Below are 26785 nucleotides of genomic sequence, written 5' to 3'. Positions count from 1 at the left end.
TTCCTTCATTTATAACCATAGGAAAAACATCAAGCAAATATTTTTCAACTGATTGTGGTTTCTGTTTGGTTTTGTTACAGTATTGATTACAGCACAAACAATTCGCAATTTTATATCTTGTTTATTCTATAACTTACAAAGTATAATTGCATATATAAAAAATATATAAATAACTGACATATAAAATTGATGTAAAATTGTAAATGTAAATGTACGTTTAGTTGGTAACCTAGAGATGACCATTTTGAAAGTTTATAGAACTGCAAGTAGTCCGACTGCCCTTATTTCGTATGCACGCAATGAAATGTTAAAAAAAAAAGTAATGCCACGAAATAGGGGGCGCCCTATTAGAATTTGAATCAAAGATGTTATAAACACAAGATGGCTTTCTCTGCGATTTACACGTAACAAATAGAAGCGTCGATTTGGCACAGAAAAGTAATCACTTTTGGGAGAGGGGATCCTAGTCGTTGCCATGGGTCTGTGATAGGGTGTTCGGTTACGCCAATGTTCGGTACTAAGTATATTAAATGTTCCTTAAGCATCGGTTTTGCCTTCCTTACCCTCTGATTGGTTGCGCATTTTTTCTCTTCGCAAAAACTCCGATAGGAATGTGAATGCACATACACCAACACTTTCGATTCCAAGAATAAATTCGCCCAGCTTTAATTGTTCTAAAAAGAGGGTGCATTGTAAATCGGACGCTTTTAATTGTTACGCGTAAACGTAAAGTAGCACGGTGTACACTATGGTCAAATCAGTGAAAGTTCCAAAAGTTTTCATTTTTGCAAGAAGGCGCCGTATACTTCGTTATTACAGAATTTGCATGCGGAAATCGCAGAGAACACTATCCTGTGTTTATAAGATCTTTGATGTAGAATTCGCACGAAACTCGTCTTTTAGGGACTTTTTTTAAAATAGGATATGAAAACCACAACAGTAAGACCTCTTGCAGTTCTATGCTCTTCGTTATTAGGTAGACAAATTCCTAAATTCTAATTACATGAATACGAATTTTTGGACGGAAAAACCTACCGATCTGAAAATTGAATCAGTGTGTAAGTGTAAGAATAGGAATGCAAGCGTTCAGTGCATCAGAAACGCGGTCCGAATTTCGGTTCGGATCCGATGTGAATGCAGAGCGTTCTTTAGTTGTACAATAAAGCTCAATTCACACTCTACACACTAGACGTAACACCATTCCTTCTCTTGTTAAAAAAGTCAGGCTGCGCTGGGCCTGCTATTCGGCACCTAATGTAAAGCGGTCCACACTAAAGGGTGAACGCTGTGATTGCCGTCGGTGTAGCAGCACTTCTTGCATTTGCGTACCTTGTCTAGTGTAAAACTTTAGCATACATACTTTTTATTGGTTAGTGACAATGCAAACTTCTGACAATGCCTAGATGGTTGATTGGAAATATTATTTTTATGTTGTATTTATATATGTTTATATTTATGTTATTTTTGTAATTGATTAAAATAATAAATTGGTGATATAAACTAATCAGTTCTGATCCTGACTCAAGTTTTATATTTATGAAATTGAGTTGTGATATGTACATTTTCGGAAGGCAGTTCAATTCAGTGGCTTTCATTCTGGTTCTTAATGAGGTCGCAAGTTCAAATAACATACTGACCTCTCTTGAACTTGCCATGCTTGAATAACTCAGCTTGTATTGCTGTCTGTCTGAAAAGTTGTTCGGCCTTCAATATGTTTCTGTCCTAGTTGCATTTCATGGTATATAAATACAATTAATAAAAAATTAACCATTTACCTTGAAGTGGCTTCCAGTAACTTGTTGAAGTTATTTCAACAAAACAAGTACATATATTAATACTGATTAGTTTAGTGTCACAATTCCAAAAAAACATACATTATATGACATACATAATTATATAATAGCGTATATATATAATTTCTAATATACAGTATATATAAATATATATAACATCTGATTCATAATAATCATCCAGTTGGAATTTCCATTTGATAAAGCATTTGTATACAGGTGGTCTCAATGCTTCAGTGACATTTCTCGGACCATCGTCGTTTGCCAAGCAAACCTTCAAGATACAATTCATAAGTATATAACACAATAAATAAATCTTCATTCATTTTCAATGAAAAATAACAGTGATTTGTTCTGAAGCACCCTTTGTCTTTACTTCTAAACTGAATGTATGTCCAAGACATTAATGTGAAGAAATAACATTTTAAGAAAAAAAATTAAGTTAGTCCCTTAAAAAAAACATACCTTAATCTCTTTAGGGTGCATCATAAATCATCCTCCTCCACTTCATCCTCTCTATTAATATTATTATCGTCAATATTCTTCCTTGTAGATTCCATTCCAGTCCTTGTTTTTGCCATTAATGGCTTCATAGCAGTTGCTAGGCTTTGGTACAATCGCGGAAATAGAAGTTCCTGAGTGGCTAAGAGTTGCTTTGTTCGATGTCTTTCCTAATAATAATTTTTTAGTATATGGAATATGAAAATTTAAGTAATAATACAATAAAAATAGCAATAACAACAACATTAATAATAATAATAATAATAATAATAATTATAATAATAATAATATGCACTAAGTCAGACTTAAGGGGAATATATTATAATTATTTTCCTCTTAACGTCGTGCTATTTTCCCCTTAACATCGTTTTTAAAATTGTTCTCTAATTTCTCAATTGTCTAAGTTCACCTTAAAGTAGGTTTTAGTAACATAACAATAACAATAATAATAATAGTAATAATAATAATACTGTTCCTATGTTTTTTACATGTAAATTAGCTGGTAATTAATTTAAGGATTAGTGAGTAAATAAATTAACAACTTACTACTATGGTTTGTTTGAAATGATTAAATAAATACTATATCAATTTTATTTCTGAGTCTTATATATAGACAGACTAAGAAAGACACCAGCAAAATCAAAATGATATTTTGCAAATTTAAAATTAAATGTTAGAAAATCAGAAAATTTGTACCTTTGGAGCCTCAAAGCAAGCCGGGCAATTTTCAGCAATAACCGGTAAACACATCTAGAAATAAAAGATAGTAATATAGAATATGTTGGAAAACATATGAAAATGTGAAGCATAATTGTTATTTGGCTGAGTTGAGTGTGAAGCAGGGATGCACCAACATTAAAGTACTGGTTCCAAGACCTTTTATGCTCATTGTTTAAATCTCGAGGACTAAGTCTTAACGGACACGGACTCAAATTGTCGAATACAAAGTCCCATTGTTCATGTATGGCTCAAGCAAGATTCCTTCCTAGGACCACCGCAGAAATGGGGAGGTTGTGGGGTTAACTACATTGGCTGGAGAGAGTTTTAATACCATTTACAACAATACAGTCATATTTACTACTGTCTGTAAAAACCTGACCATACCTCTTTGGCAAATTCTCTAAGGTCTTTTTCTCGAACATACACAAATGGCCTCACAACCCTTAAATCGCCTTCTCTGTTACAAAACATATGGAGAAATGGAAACATAAAAATAAATACATGTAAGATTTGAGTTATATATAATACTCAAATTACAATTCAAGTTTCAATAACATCACCAAAAATCAAAACAAACAAAAATTTTTGAATGAAATTAAAAACACTCTCACTTTACCATTCTAATAATACTGTTCCTATGTTTTTTACATGTAAATTAGCTAGTAATTAAATTAATAACTTACTACTATGGTTTGTTTGAAATGATTAAATAAATACTATATCAATTTTATTTCTGAGTCTTATATAAAAATATAGACAGATTAAGAAAGACACCAGCAAAATTAAAATGATATTTTGCAAATTTAAAATTAAATGTTAGAAAACCAGAAAACTTGTACCTTTGGAGCCTCAAAGCAAGCCGGGCAATTTTCAGAAATAACTGGTAAACACATCTAGAAACAAAAGATAGTATTATAGAATATGTTGGAAAACATATGGAAATGTGAAGCATAATTGTTATTTGGCTGAGTTGAGTGTGAAGCAGGGATGCACCAACATTAAAGTACTGGTTCCAAGACCTTTTATGCTCATGGTTTAAATCTCGAGGACTAAGTCTTAACGGACACGGACTCAAATTGTCGAATACAAAGTCCCATTGTTCATGTATGGCTCAAGCAAGATTCCTTCCTAGGACCACCGCAGAAATGGGGAGGTTGTGGGGTTAACTACATTGGCTGGAGAGAGTTTTAATACCATTTACAACAATACAGTCATATTTACTACTGTCTGTAAAAACCTGACCATACCTCTTTGGCAAATTCTCTAAGGTCTTTTTCTCGAACATACACAAATGGCCTCACAACCCTTAAATCGCCTTCTCTGTTACAAAACATATGGAGAAATGGAAACATAAAAATAAATACATGTAAGATTTGAGTTATATATAATACTCAAATTACAATTCAAGTTTCAATAACATCACCAAAAATCAAAACAAACAAAAATTTTTGAATGAAATTAAAAACACTCTCACTTTACCATTCATTCAACTGACTACTCACTAAACTCACCACTCCATTCACCACTTACTTACATCTAACTCAATTATGTACAGAAACTTACTTAACAACATAGTTGGCTTTCATAGTCCTCATAAGACCATTGTGAAAGATGGACATAAAGAAACTGAAAAAAATAAATTAAAATTGATTAAAATTCAATTCTTGAATTTAGATGGCTGTTGCAATACATGTACAAATCCTTTGAAATAGTAATTATGTTTATTTGCCTCACCTCTCAGCTAGATCATCTAAGTGCTGACCCATTGCAAGTACGTTGAACCCTTCTCGTCTTGCCGCTGCGTATATCCTGCCTCGCTTCATTCGAGAACAAAAGCTACAAATGGACGTACACTCCGGTAGAGCTGCTGCTTGCTCCATGATACCTAACAATCAAAAAAAAAAAAATCATAATTTATGGATCTGATTTCAGTGGTGGATTAAAGGCAGGGGGAGCTGGTCCGGGTCTCTCCCCCCCCCCACCCCATCCTAAATTTTTCAAAATTGTAAAAAATTGCAATCTTTAAGTCTAAGAGTGCCATTTCCAGCCACCTAGAGGTGCCATAATCTTAAATTTTCTTACCTCAGCCCCAAACATGGTGAGGGTGGGGTGGTATAGACCCTCCGTCCGTCAAAGTCCATCCCTGGGCCCCCCTATTTCAAATTCCTGGACCTGCCACTGGATATACTCATGATTTATTTATTATTTTATAATTAATTATGACTATAAATGGTTAACACTGGAAATATATTATTATTATCTTCACTTACACTGTTCCTCATAAAAGTATGGTACCCCCAGCTCTGCCAAGTAACCTTTCAGGGGGCTGGGGTCATAGGTTGATGTTTGTGGGTCAACTGTAACAGCACCAAGGAGAAATTCTATATCCTGGAAAGAAATCAATTAAAACCACACTCATATTTATACAACAATAAAATAGACTAATGTTTCGGATAGACTGATTAAGTGACGTGCTCTTGAGCATATATCTTGCCATGAGTTTGTGCCATACAAACATGTTGTCATTAACTTGATTCCTTATTAATTCCTATGTTGTTATAAACAATGGGGTAGAGATGTTAAAGTCAGACTCCGGAGGAAAAATATTTTTTGATATATTGTAGAACTGATTTTTCTAAAACAGAAAAAAGTTGTTTGACGAAAAACTGGGGAACGGTGAATGAGATACAGATTTTTTTAATATTTAAAAATTGGGGGAAAAAGGGGGCGTAACTGCCCATTTTTACACCTTATTCCCCCAGTTTTTTTAATATTCGAAAATCTGTATCTCATTCACCGTTCCCCAGTTTTTCGTCAAACTACTTTTTTCTGTCTTAGAAAAATCAGTTCTACAAAATATCAAAAAATTTTTTTCCTCCGGAGTCTGACTTTAATAATATTGTGGTAAGGTAGAGTTATGAACTTCTAATCTAGTGACCAGGGTTCGAGTCCAAGGCTGACAACAGACTTTTTCGGTCAGGCACTTTATTCTCACTGTCTCACCTTCTTCTTGGCATAATACTGATACTGTTTGAGTGTGTGGAGCAATGATAAACTGTCTTTTCCACCAGACAAACACACAAGTACTTTGTCCCCTTGCAGTATCATGTTATATTCTTCGAGGGCCTGAAATGGAACCAAATAAATTTGAAATTTTTATCAATAAAGTTTTTAATATACAATTACTAAGCCAGTCAACGACAATGGGAAGGTACCAAATGACCTGCTGTGAGAATGTATCCCCCTCTGCATATATCTACGTTCACAACAATACTTGAGCGGAGGTTTTTGTTTCTGTGGTTGGGTGCTTGCCTTTCAATTATAGGGTAATGGTTTCAAATCCCAGGTAAAGTCAAAACCGAAGCTCTAAGCTCACAATCAAATTTTCTTACCTCAATCGTTGGTTTGAATATGCACTTTGGAGGTGGATAAAACCTTGATTTTCCATCCAATCTTTTCTTCATTTTTGTATTCTGTTTTTGTGGTTTCTGTTGACTTTTGCGAGGTTTTCTTTTAACTATCGGACAACTAGGAAATGTTCCTTCATAGCCAGGATTTGGTGATGTTGAGTTTTTAATTTCTTGGTTTTCAGTTAATTTTGTCAACCTTTCCGAGGACACAGAGTCTAGATAATCATTAGGTTTATCTTCTAATGATTTTAAATCTTTCTTCAGATCACCTTTAAATTCTGGTGCAGCCATCTCTGAAGATTTGTGTTCAGTGTCAGTATGCTCTGGACTTCCATCTCCTGCTGCTGCCACGTGATCCTCATAAAATTCTTGGTTTACTGACTTAAAGAAACACATTGCATTACTATTTTCAATTATATTCAGATTCATATGCGTTTGACATGGTAAACATTCTCCAGTTTGATTCTGGATGCTGACATCATCTGGTGATGTGCGGGTCACTTTCCCCACTTCTTTTTCTGTAGCAACATCAACATCAAGTGATAAATCCTCAGATGATAATTGTCTGCCAATCACTGGTGAGTCCATCGCCACTTCTGCACCTTCCTCTTTCACCTCCTGTGGTGCTGTATCAGAATCAGAATCATTCGGTGGACGGAATGGCAACGCTTTTACTGTGGAACTACTAGGGTCTCGCTGGATCTGCATAGCTTCACTAGGAAGCATAAACCATCGCAGAGATTCTGCTCGTTTGTCAAAGAGTAGGGTTTGGTCTGGGAGATCAATCTGGCAAAAAAAAGTACGCACATGATAAAAAGATACAAAATTGGTAAATAACCACATAATAGCACCCAGGTATACTAAAACAACATGAATCACAAAGAGGTGAAGTAAGAAATGCACTATTGAAAAATTAGTGAATGGTTTGAGAAAATATTATAACACTATTAAATACTATATACTTACATTTACTGCTGTGTTGAATATTTCATTGGCCAAATTCAGACAATCCTGTTAGAAATCAAATAATAATAAAATAATATTGACTGATGAACATAATATATTATAATGATATAATGTTGACAAGAACAATAATAAGAATATTCACAAAATAATATAAAAAAATTATTATATTAATAATAATTAAACTATTAACTAAATTATATATTTGCAGAAGAGGTCAGAGATGAACTCAATTTTGATCACATGAGTTTTTGAGGTAAAAATATAGGCCTATCACTTTTTGTTATACTGTTGTTAGATATTATAATCCAAAAACAAATGATATTTGATGGTTAACACTATTATTACTAACAAATATTAGACAATTTACAAATACACAAGAGAAGACCTTAATCAATATATCAATTACCTCATAGTCTTCTGGTGACCGCCCTTTGTTCTTCGGTGCTGGGAGGTTAGGGTAAGTTAATTTACCAGATGAATACGAGATCGAACCAAGCCATCGGCGGTCTCTAAACACTTGGTGATTACGTTGCTTCCATTCACCGGTTTCAGGATTAAACATATACTGAAAAAAAAATACAATATTATTCAAGCAAGTTACATATTTGCTTAGTTTGAAAAACACCCAGTATGAACAGGCTGAAACCAAATTTTTTAAATGACTTCTCAATGAACATTATTCATTATTTCTACATACTGTAGTACACCACTAAAAATCCTTAAATTATGAACAAAATTTTGAACAGTATTATAACTATGGCTATAGTGTGGAAATTATTTTCATTTTTTTTTATTGAAAATATGCTTAAATATACAAAGAGGCTACTTAAATAATTAATTTGAATGAAGTTTATTTGCTCTAACACAAACTATATACCTGTATATTTGAGGTCTCACTTTGAAATGAGACGCATCGTTGGGCCAAATAAAAAAAAAATGTGTTGGCCACGCCCTTCTGACACAAAATGTACGAAATTGAGGTTCAGCATTTTATTTTTATTTTTTTTTTACTTTTGACTTTTCCTACCAACCAAAACTTTTTTTTTGGCCTTGGTGAAATCATGAGATATTCACCAAAATAAGTCAAAGTCAAAATTTTTATTTCAATGTTTTTGAATAACTTGATAATTATATTTTATGACTGTATACTTTATAAGAGTGTTCTCTGCACATGCTGTGTAATTATAGTCCTATTATTTGCGCAGGTTACTTTATCTTTGAGGCCGATTTTCTCAAAACATGGTTCTTATGAACCTAATTTTAAATGCTCACATCTCTGGATCTACTTATCCTAGGAAAGCCATTCAAAGAGCAAATCAAAGCTCACAATGTGATCTGCCCAAATCTAGTATAGGTTTTTTAACCATGAGACTCATTTAGTGGTGAGACCTCACATAAAACTTTAATTCTGCAATTGACCAAAAATGGCAATTTTAATATCTGATGCATTGTGCATTATAAGAATTTGCCATTTCGTTTCCACCTTAAAAGCAAACTTTAACTGATCAATTATTATATACTCTTCAGTTTACTCTCTGTGTCAGCGTGTACGAAAATCAGATTATCCAAAAACAAACAGAAGCAAATGTGCCTTGTATGTACGAACCACACTCAGCATATTTGCACAATTCATCACCTTTCTGACACCTAACTTACTTGCGGTAACAGCTTCCATCCTTCATCCGCTACCATGGCAACAGCAGAAACAACAAAGTCAACTGCCGCATCGCTCATGAAGTAAGGCAAGTTGATGCGAGAAAATCCAGGCCTGAAAGATAGATAACATCGTACATAGATTGAATTACTTCACATACAATTGATTCAGTACACTGTAATGTACAAATAACACTTTGTACTATATTACAACCTTTAACTAGCATTAGGGGGATGAATAGGGTAATCAATAATACAATAATAATAAAATATTAGTAGTCATAATATAACAATATTATACATATTAATAGTGGTAAGCTATAAAATGGTGAAATTTCGCCCTCCGTCCCCTCAATTTCGTTTTTTTAGCCCGCACTCTCCCATTTTCCAACCAATTTTCTTTAAAAATGTCAAAATGTTTAGCACAATAAAGCCACTTCATTTAAGACCTGTACATTTGGTATTTGAAACATCACCCTTTTTTTGGCCCTATATAGCCCACCACTAATATTAATATTCATAGAACAGTACAATAAATTAATAATAGTAAAATGTAATGTTCTTAATTATAATAATAAAAAAGAAAGCAACAATAAAAAAAACCCCAATAATAATAAAACTATTAACTATAATATTAATAATTAAGAATATTGAAAATTTATAATAAGGAATTTACACAAAAAATCAGATGCTCAAAATACAAGGTTAGGTTCTAATAGGTTAGAGTTGGAATAACAAAATAAATGGTATTAATTAATAATGATCATAAAATATATATAATAATGATTTTTAATACCTTAATATTTCCCTTTCAGAGTATTCTTGATACCTTCTCAGGTGAGTTCTATCTAGTCGGCTAAAAAGCAATATCACATGAAAATATACTTTATTGTAATATTATAATTATAAACAATACTTTTTTCATTGAAAGTTCTTATTTGTTCCTATTAAGTGTAAAATTATTATCATTTTTATGTGCACTATTGAATATTCAAAATCAATTTAACCAACATATAAAAGATATTTACTATACCTGTCCTCTAACAAGAGTGATTCAATTTCTTTAGCTAGTTTTTCATCTATTCCCAACAGGTCCTGTAATGATAACATATCATCTGTGTAGCCAGAAGGTATTAAAAACTGTAACAACATTAACAGTTATTAAGCACCTGGTCAACAAGAAAAGAATGAGCTCATACACTGGTACAGTAGAAATGAATACAGTACACGAGAATGGGCATACAGTATAAACAGCTGAACATCAGAGCATACATACCTGAGCATAAATAAAGTAGTGTAAACTTGAGCAGTTGGTGATATAGTGCATACTGTGCTTGAGCATACGGTGATACAATATTTACACAAGCATATATGCATACAGTATACTTTATTTGAGCATACAGTACATAGGTGATATTTTGGGATGCTGTATATATCCAAGCATGAGGCATAAAAAAATGTATCTGAGCATACAGTGATGAAGAACATACCCAAGCATGCATATGGTGATACTGTACATACCTAAGCATACAGTGATATAGTACTTACCTGAGCAAACAGTGATACAGTATGGTCATGAGCATACAGTGATAGAGTATACATGTGAGAAAACAGTGATACAGTGCATACATGAACATACAGTGATATAGTACATATGTGAGCATACAGTGATGCAGTAGATGCATGAGCATAGAGTGATAGAGTACATACACAAGCAAGCATATAGTGATGCAGTACATACATGAGCATACAGTGACAGAGTACATACATGAGCATACAGTGACAGAGTACATACATGAGCATACAGTGACAGTGACAGAGTACATACATGAGCATACAGTGACAGAGTACATACATGAGCATACAGTGACAGAGTACATACATGAGCATACAGTGACAGAGTACATACATGAGCATACAGTGACAGAGTACATACATGAACATACAGTGATACAGTATGTACATGAGCATACAGCGAGTGTATTACGGTACACAAGATTCTTGATGGTAATACAGTATGTACCAGAGCATATGGTGATACAATACATACAGTACCTGAGCATATAGTAATATAGCATATATATAAGCATACAATGTGATAGACAGTGGCATGGCTAGAGGTTTTGGCACCCAAGGGAAAGAGCAGAAAATTGGGCAACCCCTTCCCCCCCCCCCCAATTATAATTTTTTTTTTTTTTTTAAATAAATTGATATTGGTTTTACAGGCTTTAAGCATATCCGTACAGTACGTACTATCATGCACTGTCAAAATAAGTACTGTCTAAATAACATTATTTAAACCCGAATAACTACTGTATTATATTCTAGCTCTTACATGTTCTTTCTTACCGGGGGTGGCGCCAGGATTTGACCGACAGGGGGGCCTGAGGTCCGGGGGGAGGGATTCCCCGATGAAGAGTAAGATTTCCCCGACGAGAGCAAAGTGGGCATGGTCGAGCGTCGCTTAAAATTTTAGATTCAACTACAATAATATGTACAAAATACATTATTTTTTTCTCCCCGGCAAATTATGGTTTTTTTTCATACAATCACATGACACAGTGCATACATGAGCATACAGTGTTACAGTACATATGTGAGCATACTGTGAGTAACACATCACATACCTGAGCATATGGGCCAGCACACGCACACCCTCCTCTTGCTTGTATACCAAAGACATCGTTAAGCACTGCACAAATGAAGTTATGGTGCAGGAACTGTCTTGTGGTGGGATGCCTTATAAGGAAACTGAAGATGGGAAGTCTTGTGCAAGACTTGTTGCCAAGTAACACCAAATTTTTACAAGTTTTCCAAGCAGCCAGTGCTCTCCTTTAAAGGAGGGGGAAAAAAACCCAAAAAATATTGAAACTTTAAATTTTTTTTTTTTTTTTTTTTACTCTTTATTCAAATACACATCAAAATCGCAGCCAAGGCTGAATTAATTGATATTTACAAAAATATGGCAAGTAGGCAAATATAAAAACATATCAAATACAAGCACAAGACATAAACAATGGGGATAAAAGTAAAAATACATTAAAATGGGAAACATCAGAAGTACACAACAGGTTAAAAAAAATATATACGTAATAAAATTGATTATTTTAATTATTAATCAATCACATAAAAATCAATTATACTTAAGATGCAAACAGATGGAACTAAACAAAGGAATTCCTTACGGAAAACAGGAATTATAGTGCGAAAAAATACACAGCAAAACTGCGAATGACGACAGCTAGAAAGCGTCCTCTTTAATTGATTATTAAATGGGGAATTGAAGTCTATCTTTAAATTGTAGATTAAAGTCAATAAAGTTGACTCACTTGCTAAGCTGGTGCTCCTTCTGCGTTATCACATCAGCTCCAACAGCCTGTATTGTAAAATAACAACAAGTAACGTTATAATCAAACTGGTGGATAATAATAAAATTACAACATACAGAGAACAGTTATCTATTAATCAAGGAACAGTATAAATTAACAGTGATTATTTTCTTTATATTTTTCTTACCTCCTTCAGCTGAAACACCATACCAGCTCTAATTGCTCCTACTATAGAGGGTGTACCGCCTTCCTCTCGCATTTCAACTTGCTGTAAATAACGATGACTTTCCCTCGTTACCTTTGGATTAGAAAATAAAAAATCAACTATATTGGAATTCGGAAGATAATAAATGGGTGTAAAATCTGCTTACAATCAACAATAACATTATCAATAATCAATAACAATATACAGGTAATTATTACAAACAACAACAAAAATGAGACTGGTAACTGCAACAAAATTGTGTTTTATAATATTCATCTTCAAAATATAATTTTTTTTTTTCTTAATATTACCTCAATTACCATAACCAAAAAAATATATTTAAAAAATGGTTAATAAATTCTTACAAAGAATACAGATCCGCCACCTCCTCCATCAGTTGGCACTGGATTTCTGAAGAGTCTCTTTTTTGCGATCAATATTCCTGGAGTCTCGACGCCACCAACAAACTTATGAGGAGATAGGAATATCGCATCTTTATAGGCAAGGCCTGGGTTACTGGTAGTAAAATAAAGAAACCAAGAATTGTTGTAACATTAAATTAAGTTCCCTTTTATATTCATTGATCATCCAACAGCCTCGCGATTAATACACCACATGATGCTAAAAGTTTTATTAAGTTTAAGACAGCATACATAACAGAAAAAGTTTGATAAGATTTAGTAAAAAAAAACCAACTGCTGTATGCCCATATATAGGCATGATATGCCTATTTATGGTCATGATGTCATCAAGACCATATTTGTTAGGCATATCACATGTTTCCATTAAATAACATTTGATAGTTTGGACAGAGCTGAAGCCAGGTTTGATGCAAGCCATAAGCCATGAATAAATTATTATTAAACTCAACTATGTTTGATCAAACTTTGTCTGATGAATTATAGCACTATCAGACATCCAACACACAGCGGAAAAGAACACAAATTGTTTGATCACACTAAAAGTGGACATATCAGATGAAGTAATCAAGACCACATTTTTGTTGAGCTTGACAGACAAAAAATATAAAAGTATTGTATATGCTTTCTTTAGTTTAAGCATATTTAAGAAAATTTAGTTCATTTTTACTCATAAAAAAAATGGTATATACAGTTATTGCGCAAGACCTTTTAGATTAGCCACCACACCATTCCATTTCTCACCTTGTAACAGGATTCATATCGATCTTGACATAAGGACCTGAAAAAAAAAAGCAAGATTAAATATTAACTTCAAAATGAAATAATGTTTATCTACTTATTTATTTTTTAAAATTTATTTATTAACCAAATCAACAGCAGACACAAATCCGCCACTTACAGAATGGTACACAAGACAGGAAACAGAAAACACTAACAAAGAAAACACTTGACTAATCACATTCAATATAGTGCAACGAAAAATAGGTAAGTAAAAATAAAAAATATTAATATTGGGATAGGCCTCAACTAAATTATTATAAAGATATATTTAATCTACTAATAATCCCATTTTTTAAAACATTAACTCTACTAAAAGGGATATGAAAAACATTGTTATTACTTAAATTGCAAACAGGAACACGGAAGCCAATACAAGGAACTAAATCAGTCACAAAGAAACTAAATCACAGTCACAAATTTTAAATAAAAATAAAAAACTTTTTTATCTAACTAATGATATTCATACCAGCTGTAGCGTAGTCCCAGAAAGCAAGGGCATCGTGGTGGTGAAGACATGTTGTTATTGACTCAGTATCCACTTCAATTCCAGTGATGTTCGATGCAGCTGAGAAACAACCAATCAACTGCTTTCCAGTGGACTTCCATTTCTATAAAATAAATTAAATATACAGCTAAAGTTCGCCAGACTAACTATCTTACTCAGTTTTTGTCTGATAGATAAATTAGATCAAACAAATCATTTTTCTACTTCCTTCACATTGAACAGCAAATTATCAAATTACAGGATGGAAGCATTTTAATGCCGGCACTTGCTGCGTCTGATGGCCGTCTGCCAACGCAATTCTATGAAGCTCCCAGACAAGGCCTAGCAGCCCCCACCACCATTCGGGGAAAAATTGTGTTGAATACGGTATTCATTATTTAAATAGGATAATTTGATAGAAATCCATGCAAGTTAAGTGGCCCCCCTGTCAGGTGTACTAACCACCTATCGGAGGTACCAACCCCCTTTCATGAAGCTTAGGGAGTGGAGCTGTTTTATGTTATAAAGTGTGTCATGTCTGTTGTGAATTGGACAATGCTCTGTTGCACAACCAAATGTCAGAAAAAGGGATGATCATTTTTCGGGATTTTATATAATTTATCATCAATTTGGAACTACTTTTATATTACTACTTTTTATGATATTATTTTTACTTTATTCATAATTAACTACAAAAGGAACTTCGTACCTTTAATTCCTCCTCCAGGTGATTCATGTTGACTCCTCCTTGTGAATCTTGTGATATTCGAACAACCTGAAAAAGAAAATTACAGTTACACATTTATTTTCAAATTAAAAAAAAAAACACACACACACAATTAAACACACTTTTGACAGACCACCCAGAAATAATGCAACTTGGATTACCTTGGCTCCAATTTCCCTCCATGGTAAAAATGTTGAGTGATGCTCAAATGGTCCAACAAAAACAACCTAGCGAGATAAATGAATGATATTAATTAATTAGTTATGAATACAGTGGCAATTTGAGCATTGAAAATACGGGGCAGAACTTGACAAGTAACAAAATAAATATCAATTATTTAAAGGCTGTAGTTTGAAGTTAAAGATGCTTGCCTTCCAATACAAGGGTCATTGGTTCTAATCCGAAACAACAATTTAGTTCGGATTTTCTAAAACAAACTCCACTCTCTAAGCCTAATAATAATGACTTGTCCATATATGGGTGTGATGTGACATCATCATGTCCAAATATGGGTGTGCCATGACATCATCATCAATATATGGTCTCCACATATATTTGTCACAGATAACTTGACAGTGCTGACAAATCATTAGCATATCTATCATTAGCATATCATTAGCATATCTTGCTATTTATAAATTAATTATATTGAAGGAGAAGACAATCTGAAAGGAAACAATATCAAAGGAAGATGGGACAATATGATCTGAATTGACAATATTTTCCTAAGGATAAATTTTATAAACTAAAGATAATATTATGCTAGCGAAAACATTATAACAAACATTATAAAGAAAACAAGTATATTACCGGAGGTGTGCTCAGGTTGAGGGCGTTGAGTAATTTATGTACCGCAGCTGTGCATCCATTGCCAACGAATATAACAGCGTCATGCTCACTTGCTTTCACGGCGTTACGAATTATATCTCTGTCAAATTGCGAAAAAATATGTTTCTTCTTTTTCTTGCTCAGTTGCCGCTTTCATCAATATATTGACGATTTTCAACAGACTCATTTTGTTTAGGGTTTCATATTTTTTAAATTTTCAAATGATAGTAGTCAGGTCAGATTCTACCAGCTACTGGTAACCATGTAAACCAGTACATGGTCAGCAACTAAACCGGCTCACCCACTGGGGCAACCCAGGTGAGGGGGTGGGGGGTGTGTGGACCCCTGGCAGGATTAAAAATGTTAAAGCACAGGTGAGTTCATGGAGGAACCAAAGGGCATCCACCCTTTCCCATAGGGTGATAGGTTAGTGGTATGCCAGAGCAGGCTCACTGTAAAAACAAACGCTCCAATAGTAAAATGACACAAACAAACGAGGGCAGCATCCAGCCCGAAGGTTGCCGTGGGCCACACCTGTCTTAGACGAAAAGGAAGGTGCAAGCCCTCGACAGAGAATGCGAAGACCTGTTTTTCCTTTTGACGGTCCAGTGTTATCATGGCCATGAATGAATAAGTAAAATATAGGAAAAAGTATAGGTATAACCTCTTAATTTCTGCATGTGACTAAGCTTACTACAAAAAATAATTAAGTTAAAGCTACCTCACTGAGTAAAGTTATGTAGAAATCTTTATAATAAAAACATCAAAATCATAATCATCTTCACAACAATCATTAAAATAATCATCATCATTCATCACAATCATTTTAGTAATTATAATAATTATAGTAATCATAATATTAAAAACCATAAAAATCATCATAACATAATTATCATTATAATAAAAATAATCATCACCATATTCATATTAACCATAATAATAATAATAATAATAATCATCATTATAATAAACATCATGATATTCATGATAATAACCACCATCATAATCATATTATCATAATCATAATAATCATCACATAATAATCATCACACAATAATCATCACATAACAATCAACATTAACATAATCAACAAATCATAATCTATAATTACTTGTTAACACCAGAATACTGTACCTTGCTTCATGAGGAAATAGAGTTGTCGGTTGTTGTTGTTGTTGTGTGTGTGTGTTTTCATACACTGACAACTTTTCAATTATATAATCATCAATGTCATAATAAAACATCACATAATAATAATCATCATATCATTATCCTCATAAAAATCATAATAGTACAGTATATACCGTATACACCAATACTGTACCTTGCTTCATGAGGAAATAGAGTTGTCGGTTGTTGTTGTGTGTGTGTGTGTTTTCATACACTGACAACTTTTCAATTATATAATCATCAATGTCATAATAAAACATCACATAATAATAATCATATCATTATCCTCATAAAAATCAAAATAGTACAGTATATACCGTATACACCAATACTGTACCTTCCTTCATGACGAAACAGAGTTGTCTGTAAGGATGTCACTGTAGTTGTTGTGTGTGTGTTTCCATACACTGGCAACACCTGTTCCCTTATGTAATCCTCAATGAATTTCAGTGACCTGGTATTAGTAGTAGAAACACAGTTTCAATTAGTAGGCTGACAGATTTTAAGAGCAAAAATAAGTGGCCATTGTTAAAAATATATTAGAATTAATAACAATTATCAATAAGTCACAATGATATGATAGTGATACTCACCTTCCGGAAGCTGTATAATCACAATAGGTAACTGAAGGTTTAAAAAAAAAAAAATCAATTTTTATTAATTTCGGAAACTAAATTCAGGTAGAAACACTTGTTAATAACTTTGAATAGATATGCAAAGAGAATGAGAGCTTAAAGGATTTGCAACCCCTGGTCGATATCCCATAATTTGATAAATTAAAAAAAAAAACACATTTAAATTAACAATTCAATTTACAAAAAAGCATTTTCAGAAATGTACTGATCTGAACTTTTTGTTTATGGCTTTAAGCTTAGGCCTAATTAGTATTAGCATGGAGGTATGAAATTATTTAAAACTAATTTTATTTATACCTCCATGCATGGTACAGTAGGTAGGCTTATAAAGGCCTTGCCAAGCACTTGGAAAAAAAAAACATAATAAATGGTAAAACATAATAAAGGAAATTCTTTCTCTCCAATTGAGAAGATTTCAATGCAAAATATTTTGTTTTTTGTTTTTAGTGTTTTCTTTTGCCTCTTTTAACTGCCGACCTTGCGTAATAATTAGTGGCCAATGCCCAGCCGTCGGCAGAAGTTTGGTCACTGATATATAGAGTGAGTGAGCGAGCCACCAACCTGTTCGTTGACCAAATGGCCCAGCAAATGATGTATTGTTGCCTAACACATTTTCGTCGATATACTTTAACAAGGACTTTGTATCAGATTTCCTGTTGTCGTAACTATTTTTCTGACCTAAAGGAACATTCTTGGGTATTTCATAAAAAGTTCTATACCCATGTATACAGTTTTTTTGCGTATTTTCTTCGGTGCTCTTGGTGCAAGCTCTGTTGTTGATGGGGGCTGCCATCTTCAATTAAAACAGCACCACCAACGGTGATAATGTTTGTTTATTTCAAACGTAGGCGGCAGCAGTCTAGTCAAATATGGCAACAGCAATGGAAGTAGATCCACCGTCAAGCTCAACTTCCAAAGGGGATACAAAGAAACGATTTGAAGTTAAGAAGGTATACATTTTCCATAATTTCCAAACTATATCATTTGTTTCTGTGACACTATTTTTAATAATCTGTTGGGCTATTTATACTGGTAATTACATTATCTGGTAATAACCTAGGCTAGGCCAGTCAGTCGCTCAGTCAGAGAGACGGAAAGTGATGGAATACACCACGCCCGGAATGGTTCGCTTGTCATGTCTTTAAATAGATTTGACGATATCGACATGGCCTAGGCCTAGACTTATGTAAGAAAAAAAAAAGAAGATTAATCGTATTCTATTAGCCTACATACTGAATGTAAATTTTTCGAATGCTCGACCCAAATGTCGACTCTTTTTTTTTCCATTTTAATTTACAGTGGAATGCTGTAGCACTTTGGGCTTGGGATATTGTTGTTGACAACTGCGCGATATGTAGGAATCACATCATGGATTTATGTAAGTACACCAAGAGGCCTGTTGGTTGCCTATACAGAAATACAATGCATCTTCTGCTTTTTACGTTGAATAATTTGTTTCATAAGTTTGTGTCATGAATTCCTACTTGATGTATTTCGTATTTCCGAGCGGTATAGAAATGACTAGGAATCCCTCTTTGACATATAAAATATAAATTGACATATAAAATATAAACACAGCTCACAATGTTGTAACACAACTAAAAACAATCTTTTATTCTGTATAAACTCCAACAAGAATCCAGTCTGAAATTGATACACACAGAACATAAACATGTGTTTCAAAAAGAGCTTCTGAAAAACCAAGCTCTCACCTTATATATACATTAGCTCTAGAACTACAGAGCATTCAAGAGCATTCTACATTGCCTAAGTTCCTCATTGGTTACCTTACATCATAATTAACCAATTAGGCTTATTTGCCTCTATAGTACTCATGATTCCAGAAGCTTCCAAATATTACTCTTGGATTCTACATAGTATTTTGTATTGTACTACAGGTATAGAAATATTTGATTGGTTTGAACAGTAAGTACAAACTCAGCGAAAAAGTTATATAACCAACCGAAGCTGAATATTTTCTGTTGAGCACGAAAATTCCCATTCGAATACAACAAATTTTTCGTGTTGTAACCAATGAGTTTCCTTGAATGTAGTCTTCAGTATTGATTTTAAAACTGGGGTTTTTTTTCTCATTAAAATACAGGTATTGAGTGCCAAGCTAACCAGGCCTCAGCGACGTCTGATGAATGTACAGTGGCCTGGGGAGTGTGCAATGTAAGTGAAACATTTCTTATGGATTTGGAAATGTAAATGAAATATTCTCTAATCTCTCTCCAAACTGTCTTAATTTTCTTTGACAAAAAACTGCTGTATGCCCATATTTAGTCATGATGTGCCTATATATGGCCATGATGAGTTGTCATCATGACCATATATAGGCATGTCATTTGATAGCCTGGACAGTGCGTAAAGGGACCATTAGAAATAATGTAGCGTCAGGATTATAAAGGAATTAATCCTTGGGGAATGTGTATTCGAAATAAACTAACTCAAGGTAGTGATTGAGATATGTAAATGTAACATGTCTTTCCATTAACATCTTAACTATGTTATTATGCCAATTATTTATTAATCATACATTCTATTCCTTTCCAGCATGCATTTCATTTCCATTGCATTTCCCGTTGGTTGAAGACAAGACAAGTATGTCCATTAGACAACAGAGAATGGGAATTTCAAAAGTATGAAACACATTGTTTTTTTAATTTAAAACGGAATTTACAATAATTAATATTTCCATGTTAGTCTCTCTCCTTAAATTCTATAAACTTTATTTTCTGTAGCAATGATAGTTTACTTATTAAGGTGATGATGATAGTGACAATGATGATGTGTATAAAAAAGAAATCAAAAGTTCTTTTGACCTCACATATTTTCATTAATTAATTTTATCTTTTTCAGATATGGGCGTTAATAGTTTGGTTTACATTCTCCTATCAAAAATATTCAGAGGACACACATCCGAGGAACACGGTCATGATAGTGCCCCAATGATTTAAGTCCATCAATCTACCAAAACAAAATGTAGTATTCAATTAATAAAGAATAATTAAATTTGATAGGAGAATTATTTCAAAACAAGTTATTTATGCAAAGTTAACTGTTTAACTTAGCCCGGCATACCTTATGAGATTTTTGTCGTCAGAATTATTAGTTTAATCAAACAATATCTAATAGGGTATGCCGAGCTTTAGACGTATCCGACAGATATGTTCAAATATGATTGTACTGCCATAACACTGAAAAAACTATCTGAATAGTGGTAAAAGCTTTTGCTTTTGGTCTCAAATTGATCCATACTCTAAGACTATGAGGCAATATAAAACCGACTAACTAAAGCCAGGCCATCACTACGTTGTATGGCCGACGAATGCACTCACCGTTACAGTCTGAACAGATCATCAAGAGTGATCCGTTGTGCACGTCGTAGCATTGCGTTCTCCGTAGTCATGTCGACTGACGGGCACAGCAAGTGCTCATCTTAACATGCCTCAGTCTGATGGCAGCTTGTACCTTCCAAGAAGTATCTGATATATCTACCAGCTTTTTGCAAAGTACCATACAGTAAGATGTCAAGAAGTATCTTGTAAGTTAACAAGTTACAAAATTTCAGAACTGTATTGTACACTCATTGAATAAAAAAAAAGACAAGGAAAACATAGTTGAGTGTATTCTTGTGTAGTTTCTGTTCCATCAGGCATGAAACTGGAAATGTAATCACAGTATATTTACAATCATGTTATTATTGTATGCAAGGGTGGGGTTAGAATTTTTTTATACCTAGTTTGAGAACTTAGTTCGTTCGGGGAGGGGGGGGCGGAAAAGAATACAGCAAATGGTTTCGGCAAAACATCCAGATGAAGGAGAAAAAGGAAATAAAATGTTATTGTTGAATGTAAACTGTATGTTAATGGAATGGTTAAAAGTTTTAAATTTATATAATTAGGGAAAAATATACATATCTTATTTTTGGAGATGTCAAAGCAGCAGTGGGCATAATACAGTAAAAATAAAAACTTTTTTCTGAAATTTCCATTTTTTCATGATGGCAGGTGGCGTGAATTGGACAAAATTGAAATTTACTGTTAATTGAAATCATTATTGGCGGGCGGGGTGTTCGCTAAACAAGGTACAAGTATAAAAAAAGTCTTGCCTGAGGTTGATGTATTGGTTTCAATTTCACTATCACACAGCACTATTTGGCCTGGTTTCAAATTCAAAATGACTTAACCCTGTTTCAATGATTAAATGTTGCCAGATATAGGGATTCCAAGAGCGTAGTCCTACACATCCATTTGTTATTCTCCTAGCAAATCAAACACGCCTTTATCCATTTGTCTCACAAAAGTCGGTGCCGATGGGTGTCACCATGTACATAAGAAAGCTGACTTAACCAGATCTCCCAGAAGGGAGTCCTACCTTTGGAAGTAGTTTGGGGTTTCAATCACTCACTGTGCATTTCACTTGTGTCCTTGGGCAACATACTTTATTTGCATTGCTTCTGTCCACCCAGGGGTACAAGTGGGTACCTAGTACGGTTAAATACCAAAATGCACTGATGTAGCTGGTGCTACGTTATGGAGTACTCCCCATAGGCGTTTAATCCAATGACTGTGGTAATGATAATGTGAAACGCATAGAGGGTCAAGAAATACCACAATAAACACAAATACAATCACTTGAATTTATTCATTAGGCCTAATTCCTAGCAAAGGTAAAACATTAAGGTAAGTAAAATTATCTATTCCTTGAAGTTACTAAGCCTTCCAACGATTAATAGATGGTGTACATATTTCTCCCAAAAGATAAAAATCATAAAATGATTTAAATAATATATGAATTTTTAATTGAGGGAATAATTATATATACTTTATGATCACTGGAAAAATGAGTGAAAAGGATTAAATGATTTAAAATTCTACAGAGAAGTTCTGTATGAAAGTGCATTGGAAGACACAACAATCCAACTTCTAAAATCTGCCTAACATGTATACAGCACTAATGGTAAATCTTTTAACTTTATACATAAAATATACAAGCATCATTATCATATCCTGTGGAAAAGTTTGAAATGGCTAAATAAATTGTACTTCAGCTTTTTAACCTAATTTGATTATACCATGACTGCAGAGTGTCAATTTCTGACGTTACCCATCAACACACACACACACCCCTCACTCTCTCCCCACCCCTAATTACCTTTCCCACCTACCCAAAATGTTTATGTACCATAATATGCACAGGTAAAAAGCATTCCAAAAAGGAACACACACTCCTACACAAAACACCCTGCCCAATAACACACACACAGCCACAACCCCTGTCACATACAGATCGAGCACACAAGTTCACAATCTTTTCTTTCCCTTCAGGAAACAGAATGTATGAATATTGAATTACCATATTATATTTGAATTATTTGACAAATTTGGATAAAGGGATGCTTTTTTTTCAATTTTTCATATAATTTTGCCATTACATAAAAAGAAAAACAAAAAGGAAATTGTTACATTTTTGTAACGATGTTAATCAAAAAATTAACATAGTTCATCTGACCCAAGATATTTTTTTTCCAAATTAATTTCACTTTTGTTATATTTTTTTTTAACTTTTTTCCCAAATTCATACATTTTCTTCTTATATACTTTTGTATACAACTAGAATTATTTCAAGATTTAACACATTTTTTTTAAGTGTTAGATTTTTTTTCTTTTCACTCTTCCAAATATTTTTAAAATATTCAAATAAAGAAAACTGAATGTTACACTCATTCCTAAAATTGAATTGGCATATACGTCAAAAGGTAACAGAAAGGAAACATTAAACTTAAAATACAATAATCAAAATATTCACTAAGGCTCCAATTCTTAGAATTTAAATTTACAATGCAAACTTTTAAGTTATGAAATTCAATTTGCGAACACGCACAAATCCATTAAGCACATCATACAACTTACGTATTGATCACGATCATGTATAATCGTGTGATATAACTCATTTATAAGTTGTTGAGAAAATAAAAAAGTTAAAACTATTTGTAATCAAATTCATATCTATATGACAATATATATGAGAGGGATATGTGATCTGTAGGATATTTTCCTAAAGTATCATACGCTGTACTGTATATACACCCGAAGTAAATCAAATATAAATATATTAAGTTAATCATAATAATTGAAAGTTAAAAAAAATAAAACAAAAACATGATTATAACACGCAATCAACAACCCAGAATTGCAGCATCAAATAGAATTATGTTCACACCAGCTGTTCTAGTCATTGGTACCACCCCCCCCCCTTTCAAAATTTCAAATGCTTAAAACTGTCCATTATATATTTTTTTTTTATATAACCATGGTATAATCTCCTGGATTAGCTACGTTTCTACCCAGAGCTTATTTTTCACCAATATACATACGATAAATGTTTGTGTCTACACACCCCACAGGGGTTAGTATATGTGTACAAGTGTCCTACTGTACTACTTGCAACGTTGATTAGAAACGTGAAATTCATTGGAGTCACTAAGACAGGAAGTGTTTTTAAAATCAAGACAGAACGTAAATTTCTTGCACCAATTGTCACCTGAAAACCTTTTAATATTTTTTTTGCGAAATGAATCAGTGTATAAAGCTTCTTAAGTATCAAGATATTAAAAACGAACTTTGAACTTTGCAACAGAAGGCACAGTACTGTTACTTTCATGAATGAGGAATGTCATTAGTGGTCGTTAGCAAATAAAAGCAGTTTCATTCAACCTCAACTTGTTTTTATAGATATGCAACACCATGCAGCGAATTGCGTGTGAATTTTCATTTACCAAATAATCATTTTAACTGTGCAGATGAGCTGGGTAATTATTGAGAATGCATTAACCTTACCTATTGTGATTTTGAATAATAAACTATTTCTTTTGAAGCAAGAGGTTTATGAATATTAATATTGATTTTTTTTTTTTAATTAGAGGTTCATGAATACTTTTAATTCCAGAATATTTCGAAAACATTTTTAATATTGGATCTATTCAACATCTGGTTATGAACTATGAAATCATTTTAAAAGACAATTTTAATTAATGCTTCACTACGAATCAGTGGTGGCACCAGCACGGGGGCAGGGTGGGCATTTGCCCACCCGTCGGACAGGCCTGGACCTCCTTGGTGTCCGAAGAACGACTAGGTTGTCGGACCAAAAATTATAAAAAAAAATAATTTGCCTATCCAAAGAAAGCTATTTTGATTGCCAATCCCTAATATTGTGGTCTTAAAAGCACATTTAGGACCATAAAAACTCACCCCATGAAGCCTCACAGGGATTTTTTTATTCCAGGCCGTCAAATTGGTTCGGACCCCTCCTTCGGACACATTGGACCCCTTTTCGGAAAATTTCTGGCACCACCGTTGCTATGGATGTTAAAATGGTAAATTTGTAATCCAGTGCACGATCTAACACATTCTGATCATAGCTAATTATCTAGGTCATCTGCTGATGTCTTGAGCTGATCAAAACACAAGAAATGAATGCAATACTAGAGAAGATGGCACGGATTAGTAAAATGGGTTTTCAATGACGGGTTAAAAGTTATTTTTCGCAACCAACAGAGAATTCAAACTTTTCGCAACCAACAGAGGTACATCAAACATATCTTTGAAAACAATGAGGATAAACACATACTTTTAGCTACATTTCCTTGGTACTAACTTTCAGTATTCAAGAAAAAGATACTGAAGATATTATGATATTTGTGTCTGTCAAGATATGAGCAATGACATTTCGAATGTCTGTGCCTTGAAGGTAATACCAAGAAAATTTTGCCATCTCGTTTGCGAACAATCTGCTGGCTAATATTTTCTTTGTGATCGACATGTCCAATTCAGCCAAATCTTTACTGCTCTTGTCTTTGAAATTATTGTATATATTTCAGCTTACAGTTTATGTATTTCATGTTAGAGCCTCTATCTTAATAACAGCAACTTCAATCAGATTTCCAGTCACACGTTTTTCATCTGCTACAAACTGCGCTGCCATCTAAAGTGACAACACGGAATCACAGAAATGCGTAACCAAATGTTTCCTAAACGAGAATGGCCGATTAGTTCTTCGTTGTCTCAACACAAAACGGCAAAGAAGCATACACAAAGTCCTGTGTACGTTTGTCACAGTGTACGGTCAATGTACAAACAGGTGATGCTTAGAACAGATCCTATCAACAGACACGCAATACACATCGCCAAAATTTTGTTGGAGGCAAGTGCTGCACTGGGGACTTGCACAGCGCCACACATTGTCCAGCTGTGGAAGAGATCTTCAAAATATCATTACAGAGTAAGAACATAACACACCAACAATTTTATAGCGAGATAGTAAATGGTCCCTTATTAACTATGACTTGGCTTGGATAGAAGTAGCACCTGTAACAGAACAACGCAACAAAACGTCCCGTCGTTTGTCGCCTCGTTTCCAGAACCCGTTAGATCAAATGTAATCAATTTACTGATATCAATCTGTTATGTTTATGTATACTTTCAACATCTTGACTCAACCGGACTGACAGCAGAACGGTCCGAGTTTGCATATACAGGGGGTTTCTCCAAAAAATTTCTCACAGCACTTGGGGCACAACTGTTCACCATAATATTTGATTCTCAGCCTGTCAATACGGCCGGAACTTCCAAGGATTCGGTTCCAAGAAGCAGTTTTTGATGGAATTGATGGAATCAATTTCGTATGAGCCAGAACGCATCCGATCATCGGCACGATTCAAGAAATTTAAACAATCAAATTTCCATTCCACAATTATGGTAGACTTGAAATCCCACAATGGATCGACATTGTGATGTCAATTTCAAACGTTTTATGTGATGATTTAAATGGAATGCCATCAGGTTGTACCGCCCTCAAGAATTATCTCCCTCATTTCAACATCTCTCAATATTCTCCTCTACTATTTCATTGTTTATCCTTCTCTTGTTTGGATTGCTTCTTATTTGTTGTTGCATCTTCAGAATGCTTTTCGCTGTTTGTCTTTGCATCGGATCCCTTAGTGGTCTGGTTATTGGTACGGGCAGCCTTTGATCTCTGGTCGTCTTTCTTGCTTGGCTTGTTGGCTGATTTATCAGTTGCACTACCACCCTCTGCACCTTTCACTTCCTCATCAACCTGTTTTATACAAGATACGTAAAGCAATGTAAATGTTTATTG

General features: G+C 33.8%; 3 protein-coding genes across 4 annotated transcripts in view; 1 reads left to right on the top strand and 2 right to left on the bottom strand.

Moving 5' to 3' along the window:
* Positions 1-105: 105 nt before the first annotated feature.
* Positions 106-18465, bottom strand: LOC117111409. The gene is made up of 26 exons (XM_033254318.1): positions 18182-18465; positions 17579-17609; positions 17323-17439; positions 15798-15915; positions 15149-15214; positions 14970-15035; positions 14243-14384; positions 13738-13774; positions 12940-13090; positions 12557-12667; positions 12370-12416; positions 11668-11872; positions 10074-10135; positions 9837-9896; positions 9044-9155; positions 7794-7952; positions 7388-7432; positions 6404-7207; positions 6015-6137; positions 5282-5399; positions 4746-4896; positions 4575-4637; positions 4259-4331; positions 3851-3904; positions 2256-2461; positions 106-2064 (listed from the first exon to the last, which is right to left on the bottom strand). Exons 1-25 carry the CDS (start codon positions 18411-18413, stop codon positions 2276-2278), a joined length of 3333 nt encoding a protein of 1110 aa, XP_033110209.1. The 5' UTR covers positions 18414-18465; the 3' UTR covers positions 106-2064; positions 2256-2275.
* Positions 18450-21239, top strand: LOC117111407 (RING-box protein 1). Its single transcript, XM_033254317.1, has 5 exons — positions 18450-18570; positions 18920-18998; positions 19725-19795; positions 20177-20262; positions 20483-21239. Exons 1-5 carry the CDS (start codon positions 18490-18492, stop codon positions 20493-20495), a joined length of 330 nt encoding a protein of 109 aa, XP_033110208.1. The 5' UTR covers positions 18450-18489; the 3' UTR covers positions 20496-21239.
* Positions 21240-22251: 1012 nt separating this feature from the next.
* The window catches only part of LOC117111401 (la-related protein 1B-like), a 35787-nt gene continuing 31253 nt past the window's right edge, over positions 22252-26785 (bottom strand). For both annotated transcript variants that reach the window (XM_033254309.1, XM_033254310.1), the window contains one exon: positions 22252-26743. In XM_033254309.1, the coding sequence (XP_033110200.1) occupies positions 26534-26743 (210 nt within the window). In that variant the 3' untranslated portion in view covers positions 22252-26533. The remainder of the gene's footprint in view (positions 26744-26785) is intronic.

The sequence above is a fragment of the Anneissia japonica genome, unplaced genomic scaffold, assembly GCF_011630105.1.
Source record: "Anneissia japonica isolate Jap-2015-1 unplaced genomic scaffold, ASM1163010v1 scaffold287807_len121958_cov172, whole genome shotgun sequence".
In the NCBI taxonomy this organism is placed as follows: Eukaryota; Metazoa; Echinodermata; class Crinoidea; order Comatulida; family Comatulidae; genus Anneissia; species Anneissia japonica.
Note: the sequence above shows the minus strand (reverse complement) of the source record. Positions and strands in the feature narration are given on the sequence as shown.